Source organism: Pectinophora gossypiella, chromosome 2 (assembly GCF_024362695.1).
Source record: "Pectinophora gossypiella chromosome 2, ilPecGoss1.1, whole genome shotgun sequence".
Taxonomy (NCBI): domain Eukaryota; kingdom Metazoa; phylum Arthropoda; class Insecta; order Lepidoptera; family Gelechiidae; genus Pectinophora; species Pectinophora gossypiella.
Genome location: NC_065405.1, coordinates 13456576 through 13480771, shown reverse-complemented (window position 1 = coordinate 13480771; position 24196 = coordinate 13456576). Strand labels below are relative to the sequence as shown.

General features: G+C 39.3%; 2 protein-coding genes across 3 annotated transcripts in view; one reads left to right on the top strand and one right to left on the bottom strand.

The window, feature by feature from the left end:
• LOC126378996 (ADP-ribosylation factor 6) overlaps nucleotides 1-10003 on the top strand; it is a 64611-nt gene extending 54608 nt beyond the window's left edge. For both annotated transcript variants that reach the window (XM_050027574.1, XM_050027582.1), the window contains exons 3-7: nucleotides 948-1056; nucleotides 3798-3953; nucleotides 4644-4790; nucleotides 6055-6245; nucleotides 7342-10003. In XM_050027574.1, the coding sequence (XP_049883531.1) occupies nucleotides 975-1056; nucleotides 3798-3953; nucleotides 4644-4790; nucleotides 6055-6197 (528 nt within the window). In that variant the 5' untranslated portion in view covers nucleotides 948-974 and the 3' untranslated portion in view covers nucleotides 6198-6245; nucleotides 7342-10003. The remainder of the gene's footprint in view (nucleotides 1-947; nucleotides 1057-3797; nucleotides 3954-4643; nucleotides 4791-6054; nucleotides 6246-7341) is intronic.
• A 1293-nt stretch (nucleotides 10004-11296) lies between these two features.
• LOC126375665 (uncharacterized) lies at nucleotides 11297-22663 on the bottom strand. The gene is made up of 7 exons (XM_050022732.1): nucleotides 22559-22663; nucleotides 19306-19455; nucleotides 16083-16208; nucleotides 15526-15661; nucleotides 14430-14513; nucleotides 12425-12566; nucleotides 11297-11632 (listed from the first exon to the last, which is right to left on the bottom strand). Exons 1-7 carry the CDS (start codon nucleotides 22661-22663, stop codon nucleotides 11455-11457), a joined length of 921 nt encoding a protein of 306 aa, XP_049878689.1. The 3' UTR covers nucleotides 11297-11454.
• Nucleotides 22664-24196: the final 1533 nt, after the last annotated feature.

Below are 24196 nucleotides of genomic sequence, written 5' to 3'. Positions count from 1 at the left end.
TTTTTTTGCCCGTGGTTCTATCAGTAGGACTACGGACAAGTAATATTGCCCGCAGTTCAACTAGGAATAATAAGACCACCTTTTTCCTAGTTCAAATGTCGATTAAAAATGACGACTTCATAATGCAAGTTCAGATGGAGGTTATAAATTCAGAAATTTTAGTATTACCTCAGAACCAGTAACCACGGGCAAAGAATGCATTTCATAATATTGGTGAAGATTAGTAGGACCATTGCCCATACAAAATAATAATATTTATATTACAGTCCTACTGATAGAACCACGGGCAAAAAAAAATACCCATGGTACTACTAGTAGGATTACGCAGTAGGACCACGGGCAAAGAATGAATTTTATTCGCCCGGGTTATTCATTCATTTACTCATTCTTCCTAAAATTAACAGTTCTCAATCAACCGTCCCTTTCCTTTTCGGCGCACAAGAAAATGACGGTTATAACTTAAAATAAAATTAGGTTGTGTGTGCAGGAATCGGGGCCATTTAAAACTAAACTCAGTTATAAATCTGTTAGGAAACCAACGCGACCATTGTTATTTTAGCGAACTGGCGAGGAACTAAAAGCACTATTTTAAAGAGCTTTTCAACTACTTTCAAAGCGTTTTAAACCTGAAGTTTAGTTACATCATGGTAATTAGTTTCAACAAGGACCTATCATGACTATCATGAAGTTGAACTTAAAATATTACCTACTTAGTCGGCATTTGAGAATATCATCATCAATATTTAAACATGATGACAGTTGGGTTTATTTATATTCTTATTATTACCAAGTTCCATTAATATACAATAATATACATCTTTTTTACCTTTGATGGGTTTGCTCTTGACCCCCAGACTTACCCGAAGGCATTGACGAGGCCTAGGACCCCTCTCGGGATCTAAGGGGTCTTTCTTTATATTAATGTGTATTTTTCTCTTCTATTCCAGTTGCGCGGTTGAGGCGAGTTCAGCACCATGGGGAAGCTGCTGTCGAAGATCTTTGGCAACAAGGAGATGAGGATACTCATGCTGGGCCTCGACGCAGCTGGGAAGACTAGTATCCTTTTATGATGACAAACTGCATAGCATAAGCTAACGACTTTATCCCAATTGGGGTAGTCAGAGGTACATCCATCGCAAGATGAACTAAGCACCTACACCTCACCGAGCTTTCTGTGTAATAGGCGGTGAGCTGTATCGCCAGGTCGAGCTTACCATGTTAGTGAAAACTGCAAACGACAAACTAATACTGTAACTACCACAAATTTACAATACTACTATAGTCCGTTCAAGAATGATCTTCATAAAAGGTAAACAAATATGGCTGCCGATATTTTTTATATGTGTCAAACTGCATATTAGTGAAGTGCTGAATTGATTTTAGCTCAAGTTATTTTATCAAAATGAACTGACTCTCTTGGGTTGTTTGAATATTCTGTATGATAATATTAAAATACATATTGTATGTTTCTTTGTGGTTACACTAACTCACTTTGAAAGTCATTTTTTCTGCGCATTTCGGCTTATTAAGTACAGTACACTCACTTAAGTTATTCACGGAACTGACTCGTTTTCCTGACCTGAATGAAATGTCACATCACTAATCGTCAAATTGACGAATGCGCTAGCCACAGATTAACAAGAATTTATGATGTCAACTTTTTTGTGTGAGGTTTTGTTTGATTTTGGTTTTTACATGAAAAAATGTGTTTTTAATAATTATTTTACGTTAATTTCACATTGCGCTAAGAAATCATACATCTATTGAGTGCTACGGATGTTATTAGAAGAATAGTTTGCGTAGTTTAGGTGAAATTCGAACATTCTTTGTAGTAACAGGTTTGTTTACCTTTTATGAAGATCATTTTTGAACGGACTATACTTACGGTGTTTTAGACTAAAGTGAGATCCAGCCCGAGAGTGAGGTAAATCTAACTCGATAGCGATACAAATTGGTGCGGGGCGGAGTGTGTCCGTTCTGTACGTATTATTCTTTATTCTATGGCTACATCAAACTTTGCTTAATTAATACCAAATCCTCTTAAACAGAGTTTATAACTTTCACGGAGCCAAACTAGTGAAGAACTTTGGCAACTATAACTTATGCAAAGCGATACACCGAAAAGCGTAGACTGCTGATAGTAAAGTGGCTCCTAGTAGTAAACCTCCAGTATTCTTCTTCTTCTCTTCTTCTAATCTTTTTGATGTAGGGCTCGAATAACAGATTATCATTCCTCGCGATCTTTTGCAGCCTCTATAGTCAATATCCTCCAGTATTCTCTCTCTTTCTATTTAAGAGCTGCGCTCTTGTCGGTGGAGTAATCGCCATTCCTCTCTTCTTCCCACCAAAAACCAGTATTCAATGTTGAAAATTTATTTTCAGTGATAGTGTGATAGTCGTATTCGGCGAACGCATTATTTACTCGTCCTATCGTGGGTTCGATTCCTGGCTCGGACATTAAGCCGCTGAATTCGACTTTATGACTTTGAATTCATGTTTAGATCGTAGATAATTGATATCACATGGTTTCCAGGATTTGTGCGCGGTTAATGGCAATAGGCTCGCGCCTTATTAGGCACTTAAACATAGTGATAGATAGGCCAGGAGTGGGTTTATATACTATACCAACCCCTTTGAGAATACAAACAAATTGCTATATTGGTGCTAATTCCTGTAAATACCATCTTATTTTATTTTAAGTTATATCTGTCATTTTCTTATCCGCCGAAAAGGAAAGGGACGGACAATCGACAAGCATAAAATTTATGGAACACACGTCAATTTTAAGCACAAATCTAAACCAACCGTCTAAAAATTTTACATCCGTCAATAACCCGACACAGTTAAGTAGACAGCACGTCAAACGGATTGCATACCAGCGACGTACCTTTTGATTCGCCCGGGTTATTCATTCATTTACTCATTTTTCCTAAAATTAAGAGCTGTGAATCATCCCTCCCTTTCCTTTTCGGCGGATATGAAAATGACGGATATAACTTAAAATAAAATTAGGCGGTGTCTGCAGGAATCGGGGCCATTATGTTTTGTTAAACAAACATTTAGAAAGCAGTCAATTATATTCATGAGAAGCATCATATTTAATCACCCACAGTGGTTATTCCAACAGAATTTAATCTAATGGTAATAATATCTGTTTTATATAGATACCTTTAAGCATGACAATCGACTGAGCATGAAATTATCCGCATAAACATTAAATTATCTGGTTGAACAATGCATTTGTATATCATTTTAAGTTATTCCAATGTTCGGTTTTCCGACATAGTAGTTAATGCCATTTGCGGTAAATCTATTTAGAAAAAACAATGTACGGAAAACAAGCTTTTCTTTATTTGTAGACATAGCTCTCGTCCGTAACCCTATCGAGGTGGACAGAGGTGTTCGGGGCTGTGGTTTATCGTAGCGAAAAGACGTTGTTATATATTTTAATTATTTAGTCGCACACGACACACAGTTTTTAGACCCCCTGTAACAATATCTGGTTTAGAACTGCACAAAAATTTATTTATGACGTCAACAAATTTTTGAATGAAAACACATTAATAGACCATCTATATTATTCTTTAATAGGTTTTTTTTTTGTTTTCTCTCTCTCTTTCTTATGTTAATGCATAGTCTGTGTCAATTGCGTATATGCCTGCTAAGTAAAAAAAATAGTGAGACGTAATTTGCATCTATAACTGCATCATTTATTAATAACTGTACCTAAATTTATACACAATAAAAATCTTTATCTTTACAAATCACCATAAACTTCCTTAACACAAATGTTTCAGCTATTTTATATAAATTAAAATTAGGGCAGTCAGTCACAACGATACCTACGGTGGGCTTCAACGTAGAAACTGTTACGTATAAGAATGTCAAATTCAATGTTTGGGACGTCGGGGGGCAGGACAAAATACGACCGCTTTGGAGGCATTATTATACAGGTGAGATATTTCATTATCCATACTAAATATTATAAGTGGGAAAGTGTATGTGTGTCTGTCTGTTTGTTTGTCCGGGGATTAGTCTCGGTGACCTGTCTTGACCTGGCCTGCGGGCATATTCTTTACCCAATTGCGCAACTCAAAAAAGGTTTACTTCATAAGCCTAAATATGTATGTGAGTTTGCTTTTATGTGGCCATCAAAACGGATGGGCCAACTTTGATGATTTTTATCACCCCTATAGTCTTCTTGGTCTAATTGACACACCAATGCTTAGGTATTGGATTTTTATTTAATACTTCTTTTATTTAATATAATATACTTCATTTAAAATTACAATCTAGCCTTGTGACTAATGAGTCACTTAATTAGGAAACAGCCTTCTGAAAATTGTGGCAGCTTGTGCTCAGTTTTTTTTAGCACAGGACAAAGGCTCGTATATTTCCGAAACTCTTATTAATTATTAGGCTAACATTAGCTATTAAGTTTTCTGCCATACTAACCCCTGTGGACGTGTAAATGTCTGAAAGAAACGTATTTCGAATTTGAATTAATTTTAAATTAATATGCGAAAAAAAAAATACTCCATATTTATTAATGTGTCCACTAACACTATTTCTTACTGTCTCTATTAAGGGGAAGCTTAGGTATTGATGATCACATTAACAATACAATTTGTAATCATTTGCAGGCACTCAAGGTCTGATATTCGTTGTCGACTGCGCGGACCGGGACCGCATCGACGAAGCGCGTCAGGAGCTTCACCGGATCATTAACGACAGAGAGATGCGCGACGCCATCATACTCATTTTCGCCAACAAGCAGGACTTGCCAGACGGTAATACCCTACTAAAACCTACTTAAATAACCTACTTCTTCTATCGTGTGTTGTGAAGTGGATTACCAACCCCATCAACCCTGATGTCAGGGTTACTATTGAGCCGGCAAAGGCCCCTGACATGGCTCACGTAACGACTACTTACTTACATCAGTAAGTAGTAACCGGGACCAACGGCCTAACGTGCCTTCCGAAGCACGGATCATCTTACTTTCGGACAATCTGGTGATCAGCCAGTAATATCCTAACCAAACTAGTGATCACAAAGTAATTTTTGTGATATGTCCCCACCGAGTCACACATACACACAACACAACACAACAGAACAGCCTCCGTGGTCTAGTGGTTAGAGCGTTAGGCTCACGATCTGGAGGTCCGGGTTCGATTCCCTATGGGGACATAGTCGAAATCACTTTGTGAGACTGTCCTATGTTTGGTAAGGACTTTACAGGCTTGAATCACCTGATTGTCTGAAAAAATAACTTGATTCCGTGCTTCGGAGGGCACGTTAAGCCGTGGAGTATGCTCCATTGATTGAGGGGAGGCCTGTGCCCAGCAGTGGGACGTATATAGGCTATTTATGTATGTTATGTATGTATGTCCCCACCGAGAAACGAACCCGGGACGTCCGGATCGTGTCGTTACCTACCCACTTCTGAATCCTAAGAAAACGAAGTGCATTAAATTTGTTTTACCAAGTGTAAAGAAAGTAAATACTAACATTAAACTTAGCAATGAGAAACTCGATTCTGTTGACCACACTGTTTTCTTAGTAATTAAATTACTGTAGTATATACTTCATACAATATATAGTATTTTTAACGGGCAACCTAAGTTCTGCAGCACATGCCGCTAGAAGGATCCAACGACTCACATATGTACCCACTGCTAGAGTTGTCTACTTCAACCACTTTCACAACATAATGTATTAGTGTAGTGCATATGCTGATGTAGAAACTATTTTCACACACACACACACACACACACAACATGTATTCTTCTTCCATTTATCTCTGTCGATCGTTATCTCGGTAGTCACACCTTCCCCACACATATCCTTCGTCACACAATCCATGCACACTTTCTTGGGTCGTCACCTACCCCCTATATCCATCCACATTCACCTGTCACGCGTCTTATTGATGGCCTGTGGCTCGGCTCACTCCAATAGGCATACATGCATGATTTATGTTCGCGTTTTATGTAGTTATGACAGAAAGAACACAAATATTTTTCTCACTAAAGTGCAATTTAATAATTTCAGCGATGAAACCGCACGAGATTCAAGAGAAGTTGGGTCTGACTCGCATCCGCGACCGCAACTGGTACGTGCAGCCTTCGTGCGCGACCTCCGGCGATGGCCTCTACGAGGGCCTCACGTGGCTCACCAGCAACCACAAGTTATGAGCTGCGGAGTAGGCGGCGCAAACACCACTGCCGCCTGCACACGCCACGGTACGAAACTCATAAAAATATTGATACTTTCATTGGACTAACCAGATTTGGAAAGAATCCTTCAGATCAAACCAACCTAAACCACTGAATTCGACTTTGTAGGTTTGAATTCAGGTTTGGATCATAGATATGGCATTAGGCGCGCCCTCTATTGGGACTTGAACACCACTGCCGCCTGCACACGCCACGGTACGACACTCATAAAAATATTGATACTTTTATTGGGCAAACCAGATTTGGAAAAAACAAGAATCCTTCAGATCAAACCAACCTAAACCATTGAATTCGGCTTTGTAGGTTTGAATTTAGGTCACGTGGTTTCCAGATTTTGTGCTCGGTAAATGGCAATAAGCGCGCCCTATATTGGGATTTAAACATAGCTGGTGAGGAGTAGGTTTACTTTACACCTCTTCCTAAAAGCCTCATATCCCAGAAGGGATACAGGCTTGCTGCAATGTTGTTGAGGTGATATTCAAGAGTTTAGAAGCGTTGTCACTGTGTCGTTGTATGAGAGCTGGCCACTGCACGGCGCAAAGACCACGCTTACTGCTGGCCAGCCTTGCATACACGTCACGTTACGGACAAACTCAAAAATAAGTGCCTAGGTTGACTACAGTCGCAGGAAGGGTCTGTTAGTCCTAGGCTAGACAACTGAAATCTCATATTTTTCTGGAAAACAATGTTTTTAAAACTGCTAAAACCCTGCATCAAACGTCTGTGATCACCGGCAGTCTCTTCACTTTTCTGAGCCACTCTGCGGGCTTATCACCGTAAGCGCGCGACTGTTTCTCGCCTCGATATACGTCACCCGTCACTGTCTCACAGTACTGCACAGAAAGAGACAGATGATGTCTCTCGCGGCGAGAACGAGTCGCGTGCTTACGGTGCTAAGCCCGCTGGAGAGTGGTTGCGTACCTCATCAAATTTAAAATATACCTATTTATTCCGTTGGTACACTTTGAATCGTCTATTTTCAGTCCATCTCTTGATATTTCAGTCAGTTTATCTTCCTTCTTCCCCTTCCCCGTTTCCCATCTATTCTATCGAAAACAATGTTACAAGAACTTTGTTAACGTGTTTTTTTTTCCTATTCCAGGTGAGGATTTCGATGCCATTTAATTTAAGTAAGGTGCGCCCGTGCCGTCGGATCTAGTAATTCATATGTGAACCAGTGTCTCGTTGTTGACAGATATCTCGAACACAGTGATGGTGTAACTAACTGTCTAGTGTCGGATCAACAACTAAATTACTAGCTAGCTAACTAAACAAAGTGAACAAGCCAATTGTCACATAACAAAGAAATCAATTATTCCATTATTTAATTAAAAATTAGAGGTTTGTTGTATCGAAATATTTGATTATTATTTTTTTATGTTATTTAAAAGGAGATGATTACTTAGAGTAAATGTTTTTTATTATTATTAATTTAATGTTTACCTCCATCTTTTGTATAGGTAGATTGGAAGTTTCTAATGCATTAGTAATCAATTTGGATAAAGTGGAGACTCAATTGAATGCAATATTGTGTACTACAAGTAATTAAGTAATAGCTAATTGCACGCTTGCGCTATTTGAGATGAGTATTTTTGTTAGTAGTTATATTGTTGCCTGATTGATTTCAAAAGATGACAACTTTTTGTATGTGATCAATCACATTTTTCAACAACAATTAAACTACTGACAAATGTTTGTATAACAGTGTACATATTGACGTTTTACGATATGTATGTACATAATGAAGAGTATTTTATACATTATTTGATTGGATGTTGATTTTCAGTAAAGTTACATAAGTAGGGTCGTTCTAGAAGTTGCTGCAGAAGTTAACTACAAAAATGTTAATTTGTTTCGACCAATCACAAGCGCGGTCGATCACAACATCGAGCTTCGTGATTGGTGGAGACGTAATAATGCTTTGTAATTGGTCGACAGGTATCGTTCAGTAGCAAATAGATAGGGTCCGTATTGAAACCGTTATTGCCCGCAGCGTTGTAAAATGCTTTCAGCTTTGGATGTGATTCAGAATAAGTTAGTACTAGTTTGGGGACCATCTGATTTGCAAAGATGTGGCTTTGGTACAGGTCAGGAAATGAGAGGTCTAATAATATTTAAAAATGATTCTTAGTTTTTATCAAAATATATTTGATTTAAGGGCAAATATTTAATCTAATGTAATCGTAATGGTTTCCATATGTGTGAATACTCATTTGTAACTTATTTAAAGAAAATCTATACTTTCATGATTTTGGTGCTTAACAAAGAAAGGCCTCTCATTTTATGTCCACTGACTTTATTTTCAATAGACATTATGTTCATGTTTTTGAAAAACAGTTTAAATTTTCGATATTGATTTAATTTAAATCTGTGACTATGTTTCTGTTAAATGTCTAAATATTTTAGTCTGTTTAAGACATCACTATAATTAGTTAATTACGTAATGGAGCAAAAGCGAATTAATCCGGAATAAACCAGATTTTACAAGTAAAAATTGAAATGCTCCGGACCTATTAAAATGTTTAGCGCATTCAATAATCTCACCTATTCTTTGTGATATTGTTACAACTGTGAAAGCTAACTATTTTCGATTTGTTTTATATACACCTTATTTTCGCTTGCTAAATACTCTATGACTTAATTTACAAAATAACACGAGGTTAATATTGTCCGTGTTATACCAAATTAGGGAAAGCGACCTTACAATTTCAAGTATTAATAAAAATATCAACTCACTGAAACGAATATTTTATAATTATTATTTGTAACTAGAAAAATGTTTTATAAAGTAAAATAACTTTCTTGGGACTGCGTTGGAACTTAGTTGTACCTTATCGAAATATGATAAGTATAGAAGTTTTTGACCACGCTTAACAAAGCAGCGATCTTATTCTTGACAGAAATAAAGCTAGTTTTAGAAGTGTCAAACTAAATTAAAAAAATGTCTGCAGGAATCAACACCATTATCTGTGTAATATTACATACATTGGGCGGAAGGCAAGAGGGAAACCACTGCCCTATTTTTCCCTAAAAAGTAGCATGGATAATGCTACACCGACAAGAGCGTGGCTCTTAAATTAGTGGTGATTACACAAACTTATGCCTATTTCCCAACGGGGTAAGCACAGACTATGAAATTCCATTTGCTTCGATCCTGACACACTTTTGTAATGTTAGTATGAAAAATCCATTTATGAACACGCTGCGCAGACGTTAGAACGCGTCGAAATTTTATGACAGTGCAATTCGCTTTTAACGCGTTATTGTATTGTATAAGTAAATAACGCACCGTTCTGGTGTTAAATACGTTTCCACTTGTTCTAGCGGGTAAATTGTTTAGTCCGCCATTTTAAATGATGTTAAGCTTGTTCTTGTTATGTATAGTTCTGTTATAATAATCAAATTTCTATTATATTTTCCGATGTCTCTACAACGCGTAAACCTTCTATACTTATCATATTTAGATAGTTTTTCCGAGTTTCCAAAATCGTTTCAGTGGTTAAGGCTGATTTTCTGTACTCAATAATTTTAATGTCATCAAGGATTCAAATCTTTGAATGCAACCATTTATTTGATTAGAAAATTAACGAATAAAGTGCAATTAAAATTGTAGCTATATGCACTTGGGATGTAAAGAATGATTTGATTTATAATTTATATTTGTTCAACCCGCGGTAATCGCTGGATTACCTCTGGATTTGGGTATGAGGACAGTCTGCTGTATAATATTGTAGAAAGTTATTCAATATAAATTCACACTCATACTTTGGTTTTTATTGTCGCCTACTACATTATTTTTTTGACAAATTAACAATTTTCATCTTATTTATTAGACTATAATGTTTCCTCTGTGTGTTTTTAGGATCCTAACTGCCACCCTCGTTTGTGTGTGGCAAGGATCCTGACCCATACCACTTGTTCCTACATTTACACAATTTTACGCGATATTTCTAAAGCAAAAGGTTTAATAAAATGCGTGCATTTCAGTGTGCAGTCAGGCACTAATGAGGTTAGACAGAGGCTACAGTACCTACGCTACGATTTCAAGTAGGTAGAGCATCACTGCTCGAGTTGGTCGTCGGCGTCGTCCCCCGAAACAGAAAAGACCACATGTATTTCGACCGCATGTCTTCCCTCTGACTCTCTCCCACGCTTTTGCTTTATTTTTTGGATATCCTATTGGCCACTAAAATCCCTTTATCATAACTAGTTGACGACCCTAATTACATCTCTGATATCACTATCACATATCTCGGACGTCACTGTCACTATCCCTTGACGTCAATGTGCCCCTGAGTGTGACAATCCCCTGCACGATATCAATGTGTCCCTGAATGATGTCACTATACCTGCATGACGTCACTACACCCCTCCATGTCACTATACCTCTCCATGACGTCACCATTCATGGAGATCCATGACGTCACTATTCCCCTCCATGACGTCACTATTCACCTCCATGTCGTCACTATACCCCTCCATGACGTCACTATACCCCTCCATGACGTCACTATACCCCTCCATGACGTCACTATACCCCTCCATGACGTCACTATACCCCTCCATGACGTCACTATACCCCTCCATGACGTCACTATACCCCTCCATGACGTCACTATACCCCTCCATGACGTCACTATACCCCTCCATGACGTCACTATACCCCTCCATGACGTCACTATACCCCTCCATGACGTCACTATACCCCTCCATGACGTCACTATACCCCTCCATGACGTCACTATACCCCTCCATGACGTCACTATACCCCTCCATGACGTCACTATACCCCATGGGTATATTTTCTAACGCCACTAAGCGATTCACTTTTATTACGGATTATCAGACAGCAAAAATCATGTATCAGGTGTTAAAGTGGACATAAAAGCGCAAATGATCCACCTCTGGAAATTTATTGGACAGAAGGGAAACGCTAGTAGCAAAAATCAAACCACCGAATAGATAGGTAGGTACTCTTATTTAATTTTGTCTGAATGAACACTTGAGACTTCAATTTCGATGAGCTGAGAATGTACTGTTCACGTTCCTTTTACTTGTTCATGCATCATCCAATCAATATACATCATTATTTGGCCCAGTTTCCTCCATGATTTTTGTACCAGGCGAGAAATTTTGCATAGCTTTTTCAGGCCAATACATTTGTTCTTTTGGCCTAGTGTCATTAGTCAATTGTAATTTCCCTTCGTGGGTTATATCAGCTGATACTAATGTCCGTGTTGTTTGTGGTGGTAGTGGTGGTGGAGGACTCGGCAGTGACGTCATCGCAGCGAGGTGGCAGAATGATCTGCAGCTCTTCGTTCAGTTGTACTTCGTCTTCTGGTAAAGGTTCGTCAGGGACACGGTGGTCGTATTCTTCGTTTGTTTGTATCGAACTGTGGAAGAAAGGTTACATTTACTTCAAATATTAACTAAAGCGACCAGTGTTTCCTATTTCATAATTGCATCGGCTGGATCAGCGTCTGATAGCGGAAGCGACTCACGTGTTATAAACTGTGCATAAGTACATCCGTCACCGACATGCCCTTGAGCGTTCGGACGTCCGACAGCTATCTGACGCATTGGATGTTTCGGCCTTGCACACTCATCAGTTGCAACAGATAGCTTATTCCCAGCTTATATATAGCAACAAGACTTCTCGCTAGCCAACACGGCCGTGTAGAGACGGGCCCGCACCGGACCTGATATAATATGACGTCACAACACTCACTAGCTGGTCGCCCGCCTTCGCGCCAGCCAGCAAGGGTGTGTAGTCACGGGCCCGCATCTGACCAGGTCTCTAACGTATGACGTCACAACACTAGGTGGCTGCCCGCCTTCGCGCCAGCCGGCACGGACGTAGATGCGGGTCTGGACCGGACCGGGTCTCTGACAGTATGACGTCAAAACACCCACTCTAGCTGGTCGCCCGCCTTCGCGCCAGCCAACACGGCCATTTACTTAAGAGGCGGGCCCGTACCGGACCTGATATAATATGACATAATAAATGACGTCACAACACTAGCTAGTCGCCCGCCTTCGCGCCAGCCAGTAAGGATGTGTAGTCACGGGCCCGCATCTGACCAGGTCTGACGTATGACGTCACAACACCAGGTGGCTGCCCGCCTTCGCGCCAACCGGCACGGACGTAGAGGCGGGCCTGGACCGGACCGGGTCAAAACACTCACTCTAGCTGGTCGCCCGCCTTCGCGCCAGCCAGCACGGACGTGTAGAGGCGGGCCCGCGCGCCGTGCAGCCGCATACCCGCCGGCACGTCCTCGGCACCGGACCGGGTCTCTGGGATCGGATGGAGAGCGATTGCTGTATTGCCTAGAACAATCCGCGTGCACAAAGGTGTACCTACTTTTTGCAAAACATACACAACAAATATCCTGAAACGTCCCACTGCTGGGTACAGACCTCCCCTCAATCATGTGATGCTTCGTCGCCACGCCACGCGCGCAATTTTAGAACAAATAATACACAAAATATGTTCGTTATTTGTTCTATATTGAAAAAAAATGTACTATAGTAGATTAAGAAATAATAAATAAAATATGTGGCGTTGCGACGAAGCCTACTTTCTGCCCACGCCACACTTAATGAGATTTAATAAGGTCTTCTATGGTTCCAAATACATCATTAAATAAATGTACTGTTATTGTTCGTTGCATTAAACTTATAATTCTAGGAAATAAATAGACAGAACAAGAAATAATTAAAAAATAAAAATAAGGAGTGGTAACTTTCGATGTATAAGTTCACTAGCAATACGCACAATGAACGTTTGCATTGAGAGAAACATCAGGCGTTTATTCAGTTAGTTTCCGTCACAAACTATTTTCTACTAATTACTACTACTAATTTTACTATAATTTTTTTTATTATACTAATTTTTTACTAATAATACGTAAATAAAAATAAAAATTGTTAATTTTTTATAGGTTTAATTCCCTATGTGTAAAAAATCTTCAGAATTATTTACTTATACTCGTTACTTTGGTTAGCCTTAAGATCAAAGGATGTACACATAATTTAATTGTTTGTGTGATGTGCAGAGAACAAAATATGATTTACTATATAAATAGATAAACGCCCTTTTTTTATCCTTTCCTTATTTTTAATTATTTCTCTATATTTCTTGAAACTGTATGTTTAATAAAACTAACAATAACAGTACATTAATTTATTTAATTTATATGGAATCTGACCAATAACGCCTGATGTTTCTCTCAATGCAAACGTTCATTGTGCGTATTGCTAGTTTCTTTTTTTTTGTGCTAGTTACTATACATCGAAAGTTACCACTCCTAACTTTTAATTTTTAAATTTTTTCTTGTTCTGTCTATTTATTTCCTAGAATTATAAGTTTAATACAACGAACAATAACAGTACATTTATTTAATGATGTATTTGGAACCATAGAAGACCTTATTAAATCTCATTAAGTGTGGCGTGGGCAGAAAGTAGGCTTCGTCGCAACGCCACATATTTTATTTATTATTTCTTAATCTACTATAGTACATTTTTTTTCAATATAGAACAAATAACGAACAATTTACGAACATATTTTGTGTATTATTTATTCTAAAATTGCGCGCGTGGCGTGGCGACGAAGCATCACACCCTCAATCGGGTGGTATGGAGCGCACCTCGGCATACAAAACGCTACTGCTCCGCTGTGCCGAGGGTTTCAAAACATACCTGCTAAGGTATCAAAATCAACAAACGTGGTCGGACTTCCTCTTTGTCAAGTAATTCTAAACGTCATTTATTTGCAGTTTGTCCTACCTATCCAACTCTACGCAATACCGTTTGCTGTAGTTTTTAGATATTCAAACTATTGAAAAACCCATTTGGGTCGCGTTTGATCAAACGATATTGGAATGGCACTAGGGACCGACCCAACGGAGGCAAAAAGTGTGAAAGCAAAGTTTATACGGACATCGTTTGTACTAATCGGTTTCATAACAACAGCATTTATGATTTAGCTTAGCTGAATGGCCACAAGTTGAATAGTGCGAATCTACCCTGCTTATATTGACGTTATATTTCGTTCGTTTGTTTATAAGTAGATTGGTATAGGTACGTACCTACCAGTCCCCTAATTTACTTGGTAACACCGACAACTTGCTAGCCATATCATAGAACAGTGTGTAAAAAAAATCCCATCTACAAAACTTATTGACTTACCATCGTCGGGCCCAATAGCTTCCTTCTTCGGTTCCCTCGATCGGTGATTCTCTTCTGGAGTATTTCTCGCCTCATCACGATTTTCTGCAATATTATAATACAAAAATTTCGTTCCGAAGGTAAAGAACACTTTACCGTGTAAGTGCGAGGGAGACAAACACTCCGCCCCCGCTTCCTTACGGCCATTTACATTAAAGTGAGACTCAACCATCTAGGGTACCTATTATCTATGAAGTAAACTCACGCACACTGCTCCACTGCGGTTTGGTGAACGTGTTTGGGCTAGTATACATAAGTTCATGACTATATTCCCAATTGGGATAGTCGAGAGGAAGGTACATCATTGCATGACGAACAAAGTACCCACGCCTCCGAGGTAATCCGTAAAACGATAAAAAGCGGTTTTATTGTAAGGTTGTATGAGAGCGGATAACGTGACAGCAAAGTTTGAAGTCCCATGTGGTTTTATATCAAGTGGAAACCTCAAGGGTACAATTTTGTGTCGACCCACGGAAAATCGCTCAAAGTTTGGCTACTATTATTATCTTTTAGTTTCGTGTTCTCTGTTTGTACTTACGTTGATCTCGGGGGATCTTATGTAGGTAATATGATATCTATGAGTACAATGAGTAGTGCCATGAGTTCCTATCCTGGCTCAGGCTCTGAACTAGGTACCTACTGAATTACATTTTATAAATTTGAATTCATACTCCTGAGAGCGACTGATGACAGGATAACCCATTCATCGTAGCAGGGCCCAAGCAGGACAGGTATACTTAATCGGCAATTGACTGACTAAACAATTGGCATCTGGTCACCTCAGTGGAATTCAACGTTCTATTCGCTTGGCCGCGCGTCGCATAAAACCTAAAACGTCTCAGGACAGTGGCTTGGAGGACAGACCTCAAATAATTCCGATTTATTGAGCCAGGGAAAAAGGGAACCAAGATGGATAGATTATGGGTTAAAGTAACAAAAGTTGTGATGTAGTCGTATGGATTTTTAGTCTGAATCTTAGACCAAATTGAAAGGACTTCGCGGTCCATGAGTTTTCGTTCTTTCAATTTGGTCTTTTCAAACTAAGTACCCGTCATACCATTCTTATTGGACCGACAGCCGGGGATGTCAGCGTATCCTCTGAAGAGCGTCTCCAGTTCATCCGGAGTCATGCGGCGCAGGTACGGAACTCGCTTCAGGTCCGGCCGGTGGAGACTCCGGAACGAGTTGCGATGCTGCGTACAACCATTCAATTTGAGGGTATTTGGATTAGTACTAGTAGACGTAAGTAGTTATTTGTTTTTTGGCATATTTTCTTTCTTTCTAATAGAATATTAGATATTTTACTTGATTAGCCTCCACAGGTAACCAGGATTGATGAGTTCGGTTGTCGACACCTATGTTTATGACCTATACTATAGTTCTCCCATTCACACTGAATCGTTACCGTAAAGTAAGTTTGTGGTCAGAAGTATCTATTTCTTAGGGATGGAACCCGACCATACGTCTGGAAGTCCGAAGATAAAAGGGGGATGGTGGTATGAGCACTTCCCCTACCTGGACTGCAACCCCTAGGTCTTTCATTCCTCTCGTACTTGTTAACCGCACTTTGCCCAGACAATCTATAAATAGCCGGGCATATATTCTCAACAATACCTTAACGAGCCCGGGCTGCACTTGCATCTTCTCGCACGCGCGTGACATGCTCAAACATTGGATCACGCTGTTGTCGTGCTTCACAGAGATCGCCGACAGACCCGTACGCACCAGTTCTTCATTGATCTGCATAATAGACACAAATAAAGATACGGTTGGTGACGACCTATTACTAATAGCCAATAGAAATACTTTATTTATTGAATAGCCAAATAATTGGCCCATTAATTGTTAAGTCTCACGCGTTAAACCGACAGCATGCTATTTATATATGTACGTATGTTACGTATTTATTTGCATGTATTTATTGGTAAGTTGTACTTATACTTTGTACCCGCAATCTTTCAATTTTTACCTCGCCTGAAAGTTGTCTGGAAGAAATCGCATTAAGCGATAAGGCCGCCGTTTGCCATGAGTCTTTTGTAATTACTTATTTTTATTTGGTGCAATAAAGTATATTTGTTTGTATTTTGCTACTGAAAGTTGATTCCCAATCGCATCAATAATGTAACAGTTTATAAATTGATTCGGCTGCGGGACTAAGACATAGGGTCAAGTACCTATCTATAATAACACTCAAATCTCGAGACGTCTCATTTAATTCGGTCCTATTATTCCTAAAATAAGACTTCGCATGCCAATCCACAGTCTCAAAAGCGTTTGCAACACGCCAGATCCTCATAATCGCAGCATTCAGAAGTTACCCACTTATTCAGAATTCAAGTCTATTTTGCTTCAAATTGCCCTTTGCGACAGTGCCTTAAATATTCAGTAACGAAGGTCGCATTTATTCCTCATGATCTCATGAATAAACACGATCGAATAAAGAGAATGGAAATGAGATCATCCGTACAAATAAATAGGTGAAAGCTGAGACCCCGAGAAATGCAAAGTGTTTCAGGCATTACGTTTCACGTTAGGACGATTGCGATCACACTTCAGAGATGAAACTTGAAAGAGAAAAAATGCAAACGATAAACAAGCCTGCTTTCAATTGTAAGCTTGCTTTTCCACCAGAGCGAGGTAACTAAGCGGTGTGCAAGGAAAAAAACCACCGATAGAATCACTTCATTTTCCTATCCTCGCTCAACTGAGCTCTGGTGGGAAAGGTTTTAGCGAAGCGAGGTCATTCTATACGTACATACAAAACAAGCGAAAAATTTGTGCGAAGGATGTGTTGCGAGGAATATGTTGCGAGATTTGCGACGATTTCACAGCTTCGTAACGCATCCTCGCATCGCATATTTGCGCATTTTGACAGCTCCGCTACACTTCATCGTACGAGACATTTACCTCGCACAGCTCTGGTGGAAACCCCTACACATTTCCACAGCACAGCTACACATCCTCGTACGACACATTTTACTCGCACAGCTATGATGGAAAAGCAGCCTAATACTTATCTAAGTTCATAATTGAAAGTACGGTCACGAGCATTAATATGTATATACTTTGGTACCATGTCACATTAACTTTTTTGACAAATTGAACTGTAAGTCTCACTAAATGTCAAATATGTTAGTGCGACAGAGTCCTAAAGTGGGTACATTATATTGCTCATGACTGTACTTAAATTTCTACTGCGCTGGACTGAAAGGATTAAAAAAAATAACGTGTTAAGCCGCTTGTCTTCCTGAGCACGTCTCGTAAAAACCGGTAGGTAAGTGTAGGTTTGCGTCCGTTCCAACGTAATTAATTATATGGCCATGGCGAAATAGACTAACACTTTTCTGCGGTTGCTTTCCCCAGTTGCATTGATCATCATAAATTTAAGAGTGGTATTAATAAATCAATCTCAGCTGAGACTGCCCTCAAGATCATGCTCAAGTCCCTGTTTTATTAAGAACTGTCACATTGACATGATCATGAGGGCAGTCTCAAAGCTGAGATTAGTTTATTAATACCACCCTAAGAGCCACGCTCTTATCGGTGTAGCATTCTCATTCTTGTCTATCAAAGACCAATTCCTTCACTTCCTCATAAGACACGACGTGCATTGATACTAAATCTAAAATGTATTGAAGAGACCAGACGCTAGTAACGTGTTTTGCTCGCACTTGTTGAAATTACACGGGTCAGTTGTCCCGTTGGGAACTCTTAGACGAAACACTTTCCGAAAGGATCCGTATTTAATCAGTGTCCAGTTTCAATATGGGTACCGCTTTTCTTGGCGAACAAAAACTGACCCTCGGTCGATTCTTCATCAATCAAGAGAGTTCGACAGAAACCTTATTTGGATTCCGAACGAACCGCGAATAAACCCTTGCTTATCTCCGCTATACTTAGTAACCAGTGTGTGATAGACAGGGTCTTAAAGAATCGTTCGCGGGCTTATTGTTTTGTCCGCATGGAAGATAAAATGCCGTTTCATTAATCTCCTCTCGTGTGGGTTGTGAGGCGAATCACCAACCGCATCAACCCCGGTGTCAGGGTTATTGTTGAGCCGCCAAAGGCTGACATGGCTCATGTAAAGACTACTTACTTACATCAGTAAGTAATGACCGTGACCAACTGCTTAACATGTCTTCCGAAGCACGGATCACCTTACTTTTTGGACAATATCAGCCTGTAATGTCCTAACCAAACTAGGGATCACAAGAGTGATTTTTGTGATATGTCCCCACCGGGATTCGAACCCGGGACCTCCGGATCGTGAGCCCAACGCTCAACTACTCAACAACGGAGGCCGTTCATTAATGATACATACATACATAAACTTCCGCCTATTTCACACATTTAAATTCCATTTGCTTCGTTTCTTACACACTTCTCTTGCGTTCATATTCATCAACCGTATCATTATATTCACGAATCTGTGATATCGGGGGCCAGGATGTGTTTCTGATGTTCGATTTTTTTTTTATAATGGTCAAGTACCTATGTTGGCTCACTATGCCTGATGGTAAGTATAGAGAAGCCCTAATTCCTGTAGCAACTGATAAGCCCACTGAAATCACGGTAGGTATGCAGCGGCGCGATTTCTTTAAACTCCCGCTCACGGGCCCGCAAAGCTCAAGGTAATTACTCTGTGTGCGTTGGTCCAAAGTTTCAAGTATCAAAAGTAGGGAATTGAAAATAATTTAAAAAAAACATATCAAGATTTTTGCGGCGGGAAATCCCACTTGATAGTAACTCAGAATCATGAGCTGAATCATCCCTTCCAGTATTTGGTACGGTGTCACTCTCACCTTGAATGTGATTCGCAGGAGTGATATAACTGTACCTGCAACTCCCTCCCCTCACAGCAGGGCACGAGCGATGGCAGTTCATCCTTCAGCTTGTGAGTGGAGTTCAGCCCGGTCGCCACGTTGTCTCCGCTCGCTACCGGGTTCATCAGCAGCAGTGATGCGTCTGACGACCTCTTTTCTTTCACCTGCATCAATAAATACGGTAATTTTAATTTGGTGAGTTATGCTCAGTCACTTCTATCGTGTGGGTTGTGAGGTGTAGTACCAACAGTCACTGACACAGACTAATAGACAGACAGTCAGTGACTGTCTCAGTCACTGTGGTCTTGTGGTACACTGGCTTGCTTCTCAAACGGGGAGCACGGGTTCGAACCAACAACATTGTTTACCTTAACGAGCCCTCGAGAATCTCGGTTCCGGACTTGCGCCAATTAGTTGTTAATTTATATCATAAGTGCAGTTTTCATCAAAACAGTTGGCTAGACAATTGTAGACGGTGATACGGGTCACCACCTATCACGTTGGTCTAACGGAATACTCGGTGAGATGTTTGTACTAAGTTCATCTTGCGATGGATGAAAGTTCAGTCACTAAGCCCAGCGAACTATTTGTAAACTTGTCATAATTATAAAATATATATATTATGTTTTTGGTCTATAACATAAACGACATGTAACCAGGAGGTCTTAAGTGCAACCAGTTAATTTATTACTTTGCAAGAAACTGATTGGACTTTTGCAGCGTATCGCACCTCTGAATACCCCAATTAGGATACAGTCGTGAGGTCATATTATGTGTTGTAGTTGTGAGTTATTATTTCAGTAAACTTAAAGCCTGGGGCGGCCAGACGTTTTGTTATTTTATAAGAGTAGGAAGTTTATCTACGCATATACAATTCCCAACTCAGGTAGCTACGATCAGCAACTATGAAGTTTTGCTCATCGTGACGTGGGAAAAAAGGTGTAAACAAAAAGAGAATAAACCTCCAAATTAACATTATCAGCAACATGGAATCCAGTAATAAAATACTTAATTAAAATCAAAATGTCGCGATTTACATTTCGCCTGACAGTGACTATTGTAGGTCGCCTTCCGATAAATAATAGTGAAGTGAAGGTAGTTATACCCACAATATATTCGTAGTAACAATCACTCGACTCGCCAGTCGTCCCGTAGGTGCACACTCGTTAAAACATCGGGAAAGGAACTCTAAGGTAATTTTCATTTAATAATCCTTTTGGCTTCGACAAGTGTAACTGAAGGTGCTCAAATTATGTCTGTTGGAATAGGAGTAAAAATAAGAAGGAAAATAACATTGATTGTGATAAATTTTGTCACGGCCATTTTATCGATTCTGGCGATATAATTGTGTCGTTTTGTGCATTGGTGCTAATAACCCAAACCCAAATAATTCGTTCTGACAAAATACGAACAAGATCACGTGGCACGCATGTTAGGCGAAAAAAGAAACTCATAGATTTCGACAAAATGTACGTATTGAATCGATCAATAATCGTTGCGCATGTTAGCCCTACAGGTGTCCTATATGGTCGTAAGGCCCAAAGTCCTTTTAAAATCCAAATCCCATTGTTTAACTATTGTGTCTGGAAATCCGGGCCTTACGAGGATATGACAGGTTTCACCTACTTTAGGGATCTTCAATTTTTTTGTGTTCAAACTGATTGTTTTTACATGTGCAAAGTTTTGGAGGTAATAAACTTTAGTTGCTGCGTCATCCCGGGCATGTTGTAAAGGTCTACTTGTGTCAAATCCAACATGATGATTTACAGATACAGGCGAGATAATGATCACCATACTATTCATCGTATTGTCACTGTCACTCGACATGCAGGAGTTCAATTGTTCCCCATTAACACTAATTTATTTAAAATATCCTATCGGCTGCGCCATGTCAAAGATGATTGGAGTCGGTGCGTCAATCAAACACGGTTGTTACTAAGACTGCTTTATTCGTTTCTTATTTAGAATCACCCATGCATGCCTATTTTCTAAAGTATTAATAATGTGGAGATACCTACAGGTAATAGGTATGATTATCAATTATTAGATTTATCGTGTATCAGAATTTAAATTCCGAACATATCATTGATTTTATGTTTGTGAACAAGGCAATTAGCATTCGTTTGGATTGTCAAGGGACATTAAGAAAATAGAAACATGTGTATATTAACCATTTAAGCATCAAATCAGAGTTACTTGTATTGTGAAGAACTGCGTGTTATTTTGATTCTTGAGTACTAATCAATGTACCTATATATCAAAACCTGATATTTCTGTCTGGGTGTTTGGGGATGTCGTGTACTTTGCCTTTCCCGTCTGTTTGAGGTTACACGTGTTGCCCTTTAGAATATAGCCCGAGGCATTTCTATTCAGTTGGCTATTTATAAGCCAATCTACGGGCGTCGAAAGTAACAATAACATTTCATACAAAGTTGAACAAATATCATTTCCATATTTTTCGAACCAAGGCAAAAGTTATCGGCAACTATAGGTAGGCAATTGACTTCGTAATTGGTGGCTCTAGACGAAAATATCTTGAATTCCATTAGTTCCGTTCCGATCCCTTCGTAATTCATTATGTCATCTGTCATTGAAGGCATCTTACTGTTCTGAGCATCTCAATAAGTAAGTAATTGGAAAATTTGTGCCAGTAGCTGTGGCTAGTAGGGCCGAATTCTGACAAAAGCTAGCTTACTAGCTTGAAGCCAATGTCCACCTAATTCTCCAGAAGTAAGATTATCCGTACTTCGGAAGGCACATTAAGCTGTTGTCCCCGGTTACTACTTACTAATGTAAGTACGTAGTCATTACTTGAGTCACGTCAAGGGCCTTTGGCAGTTCAATAATAACCCTGCCACCAGGGTTGATGAGGTTGGTCACCCACCTCACAACCCACACGATAGAAGAAGAAGAAGCAAGTGTTTTATAAGGGAAACGGGGATACCAAATTACTTGCCTACTTTCCTACAGGTCCGCAATTTACTAGAAAGCTAAAAACCGTGTTATATTTTTATATCAGTCAAATGTTCGTCACATCAATATTTCTCATTCTAATGGAATGATCGATAATTTCAAGAAAGTCGACGACGGACTAGCGACTAAAATATAATGTTACCAAAACTTTGACATAGCATTACGCCTGTGTCCTCGAAGAGGCAGGCATAAGTATATAGTAGAAGTAGACACCCAATCCTTGTCAACTATAAGTTCCATGAGAGCGAGCCTATCACAAATCCTGGAAACCTTGTCTGATGATAAAGCTGTTACCTCGAAGCTATCCGACGTGGCATCCTTCGTCGCCATGGCACTGCTCATCACGTTTATATCCCGAACTGTGGCTAAGAGTGTCTGGTGGTCGTGGAGTAGCTGCATAACGGCGTTTTTTTAAAATTTGACGGCGCTTAAAGGTTCCAAAGTAGAGGTTGTTGAGTGTTGAATTTTTTCAGTCCTTACATTGTTCCCGAAATTTTGACACTATCTGACATATTTCGATATTTGAATGTAATTCAACGAAATAAACGTCGGGACTCGGGACTCTTTGGTTGATATATTTGTTAGTGGCCAGTTAGCACCTGTTAATAATGCGCAAAAAGTTTTTATACTTAGTGCTTTTAGGTCCCTGATGTTCGACATAGACCTCCGTTGCTCCTTGATTATAACATATTTTTATTCGACAAAACATTTTTCTCTTTCTATAGGTATTCTTTGTTATTCATCGTCAAATCTTGACAAGTTTTACTTTTACAGTAGGTAGGTTTAAGGTAAGAAAGTTATTAGTGAGAAAACATTTTCGATGGAAAAAATACTAACCCATCATCAAAGGTATCAAAGGAATATCGCTGCGTGGCCGCTCAGGGAACCGTACCTACAGAAAATTACCCTCGTTATTATATTTCTGCCGGTCAAAATACTTTCGCTCCTTTTATCTACCTCTTGAACAACTTTGTTAAAAGAAGCTTTAAGTAGATAAGTGCGTGGTATCGAACGCCGATCACGTTTTAGCACTTCACCCAAAATGATGCCCTTTAGGCAAGCACCTACCTTTCTCGTAGCATTAAGTAGGTGCTCTTGTATACCTAATGACTGTTGACTTCCATGAAAGATCGAGCAAAGTTAATAAAACATATGACAGAAGGGTTGATAAAGTTGTCCTTGATCCCGACCTCACATCCCACACGAAAGAATAACGTACCTTAATTTTTTACCCAATAGGGATAACAGATGCATAAGTAGGTCTGAAATCTAGGAAATGACCCCTTATTCCACTTCGACCAACTTAAGCGGATCAACTATATATGTACCGATCGGAACTCAGTATGTGCAATTGCACATACCCACCGATCCAATTACTCAAAAGTAAATCATATTAACCCTTTCAGCGCCAAGAGTTTTGATCAAAAACGTTCACCACACGCCACGACATTAAACATGGTTGATTTACTAGTGTTGGCAATATTGAATATAGATGTTTTAATTTGTAGTAAATAAATCATTTCAGAAATATATTATCTATAGCTATTTTCGGTGGTTATGGTTATGGTTTGTTTTTAATGATTTATTATTTAAATAACATTGTAATACATTGTGAAATTGATATTTTTCAAATGACTAAACTATAAACTGTCTGAAAAACGAATGCATGTGTCCTTAGATATTATAACGATAAGAAAAAATACAGTTAAATTGGTAAAAAATATTTGTCTGATATATCAGACTTTGGCGGCGAGGGCACGAAACTGAAATGTCTGATATATCAGACTTTGGCGGTGAAAGGGTTAAACCACTTTACATTTCTATAGAACGAGGTTTAACGAAGGCAGTTTTAGACAACGCCATCTATTATTTTCCTTAGGGAACGTACTGGGAAGTGCCTCATAAACCCCCCGTCCAGTCTATTGATAGAGA

What these genes read in the sequence shown, in the direction of transcription:
- LOC126375665 (XM_050022732.1), bottom strand. Translation starts at nt 22,663, where the DNA reads ATGCAGCTACTCCACGACCACCAGACACTCTTAGCCACAGTTCGGGAT. An exon ending in CCACGTCGGATAGCTTCGAG is followed by an intron (nt 19,456 to 22,558) that starts GTAACAGCTTTA and finishes TTATTGATGCAG; the next exon opens with GTGAAAGAAAAGAGGTCGTC. An exon ending in TGCAGCCCGGGCTCGTTAAG is followed by an intron (nt 15,662 to 16,082) that starts GTATTGTTGAGA and finishes GGTTGTACGCAG; the next exon opens with CATCGCAACTCGTTCCGGAG.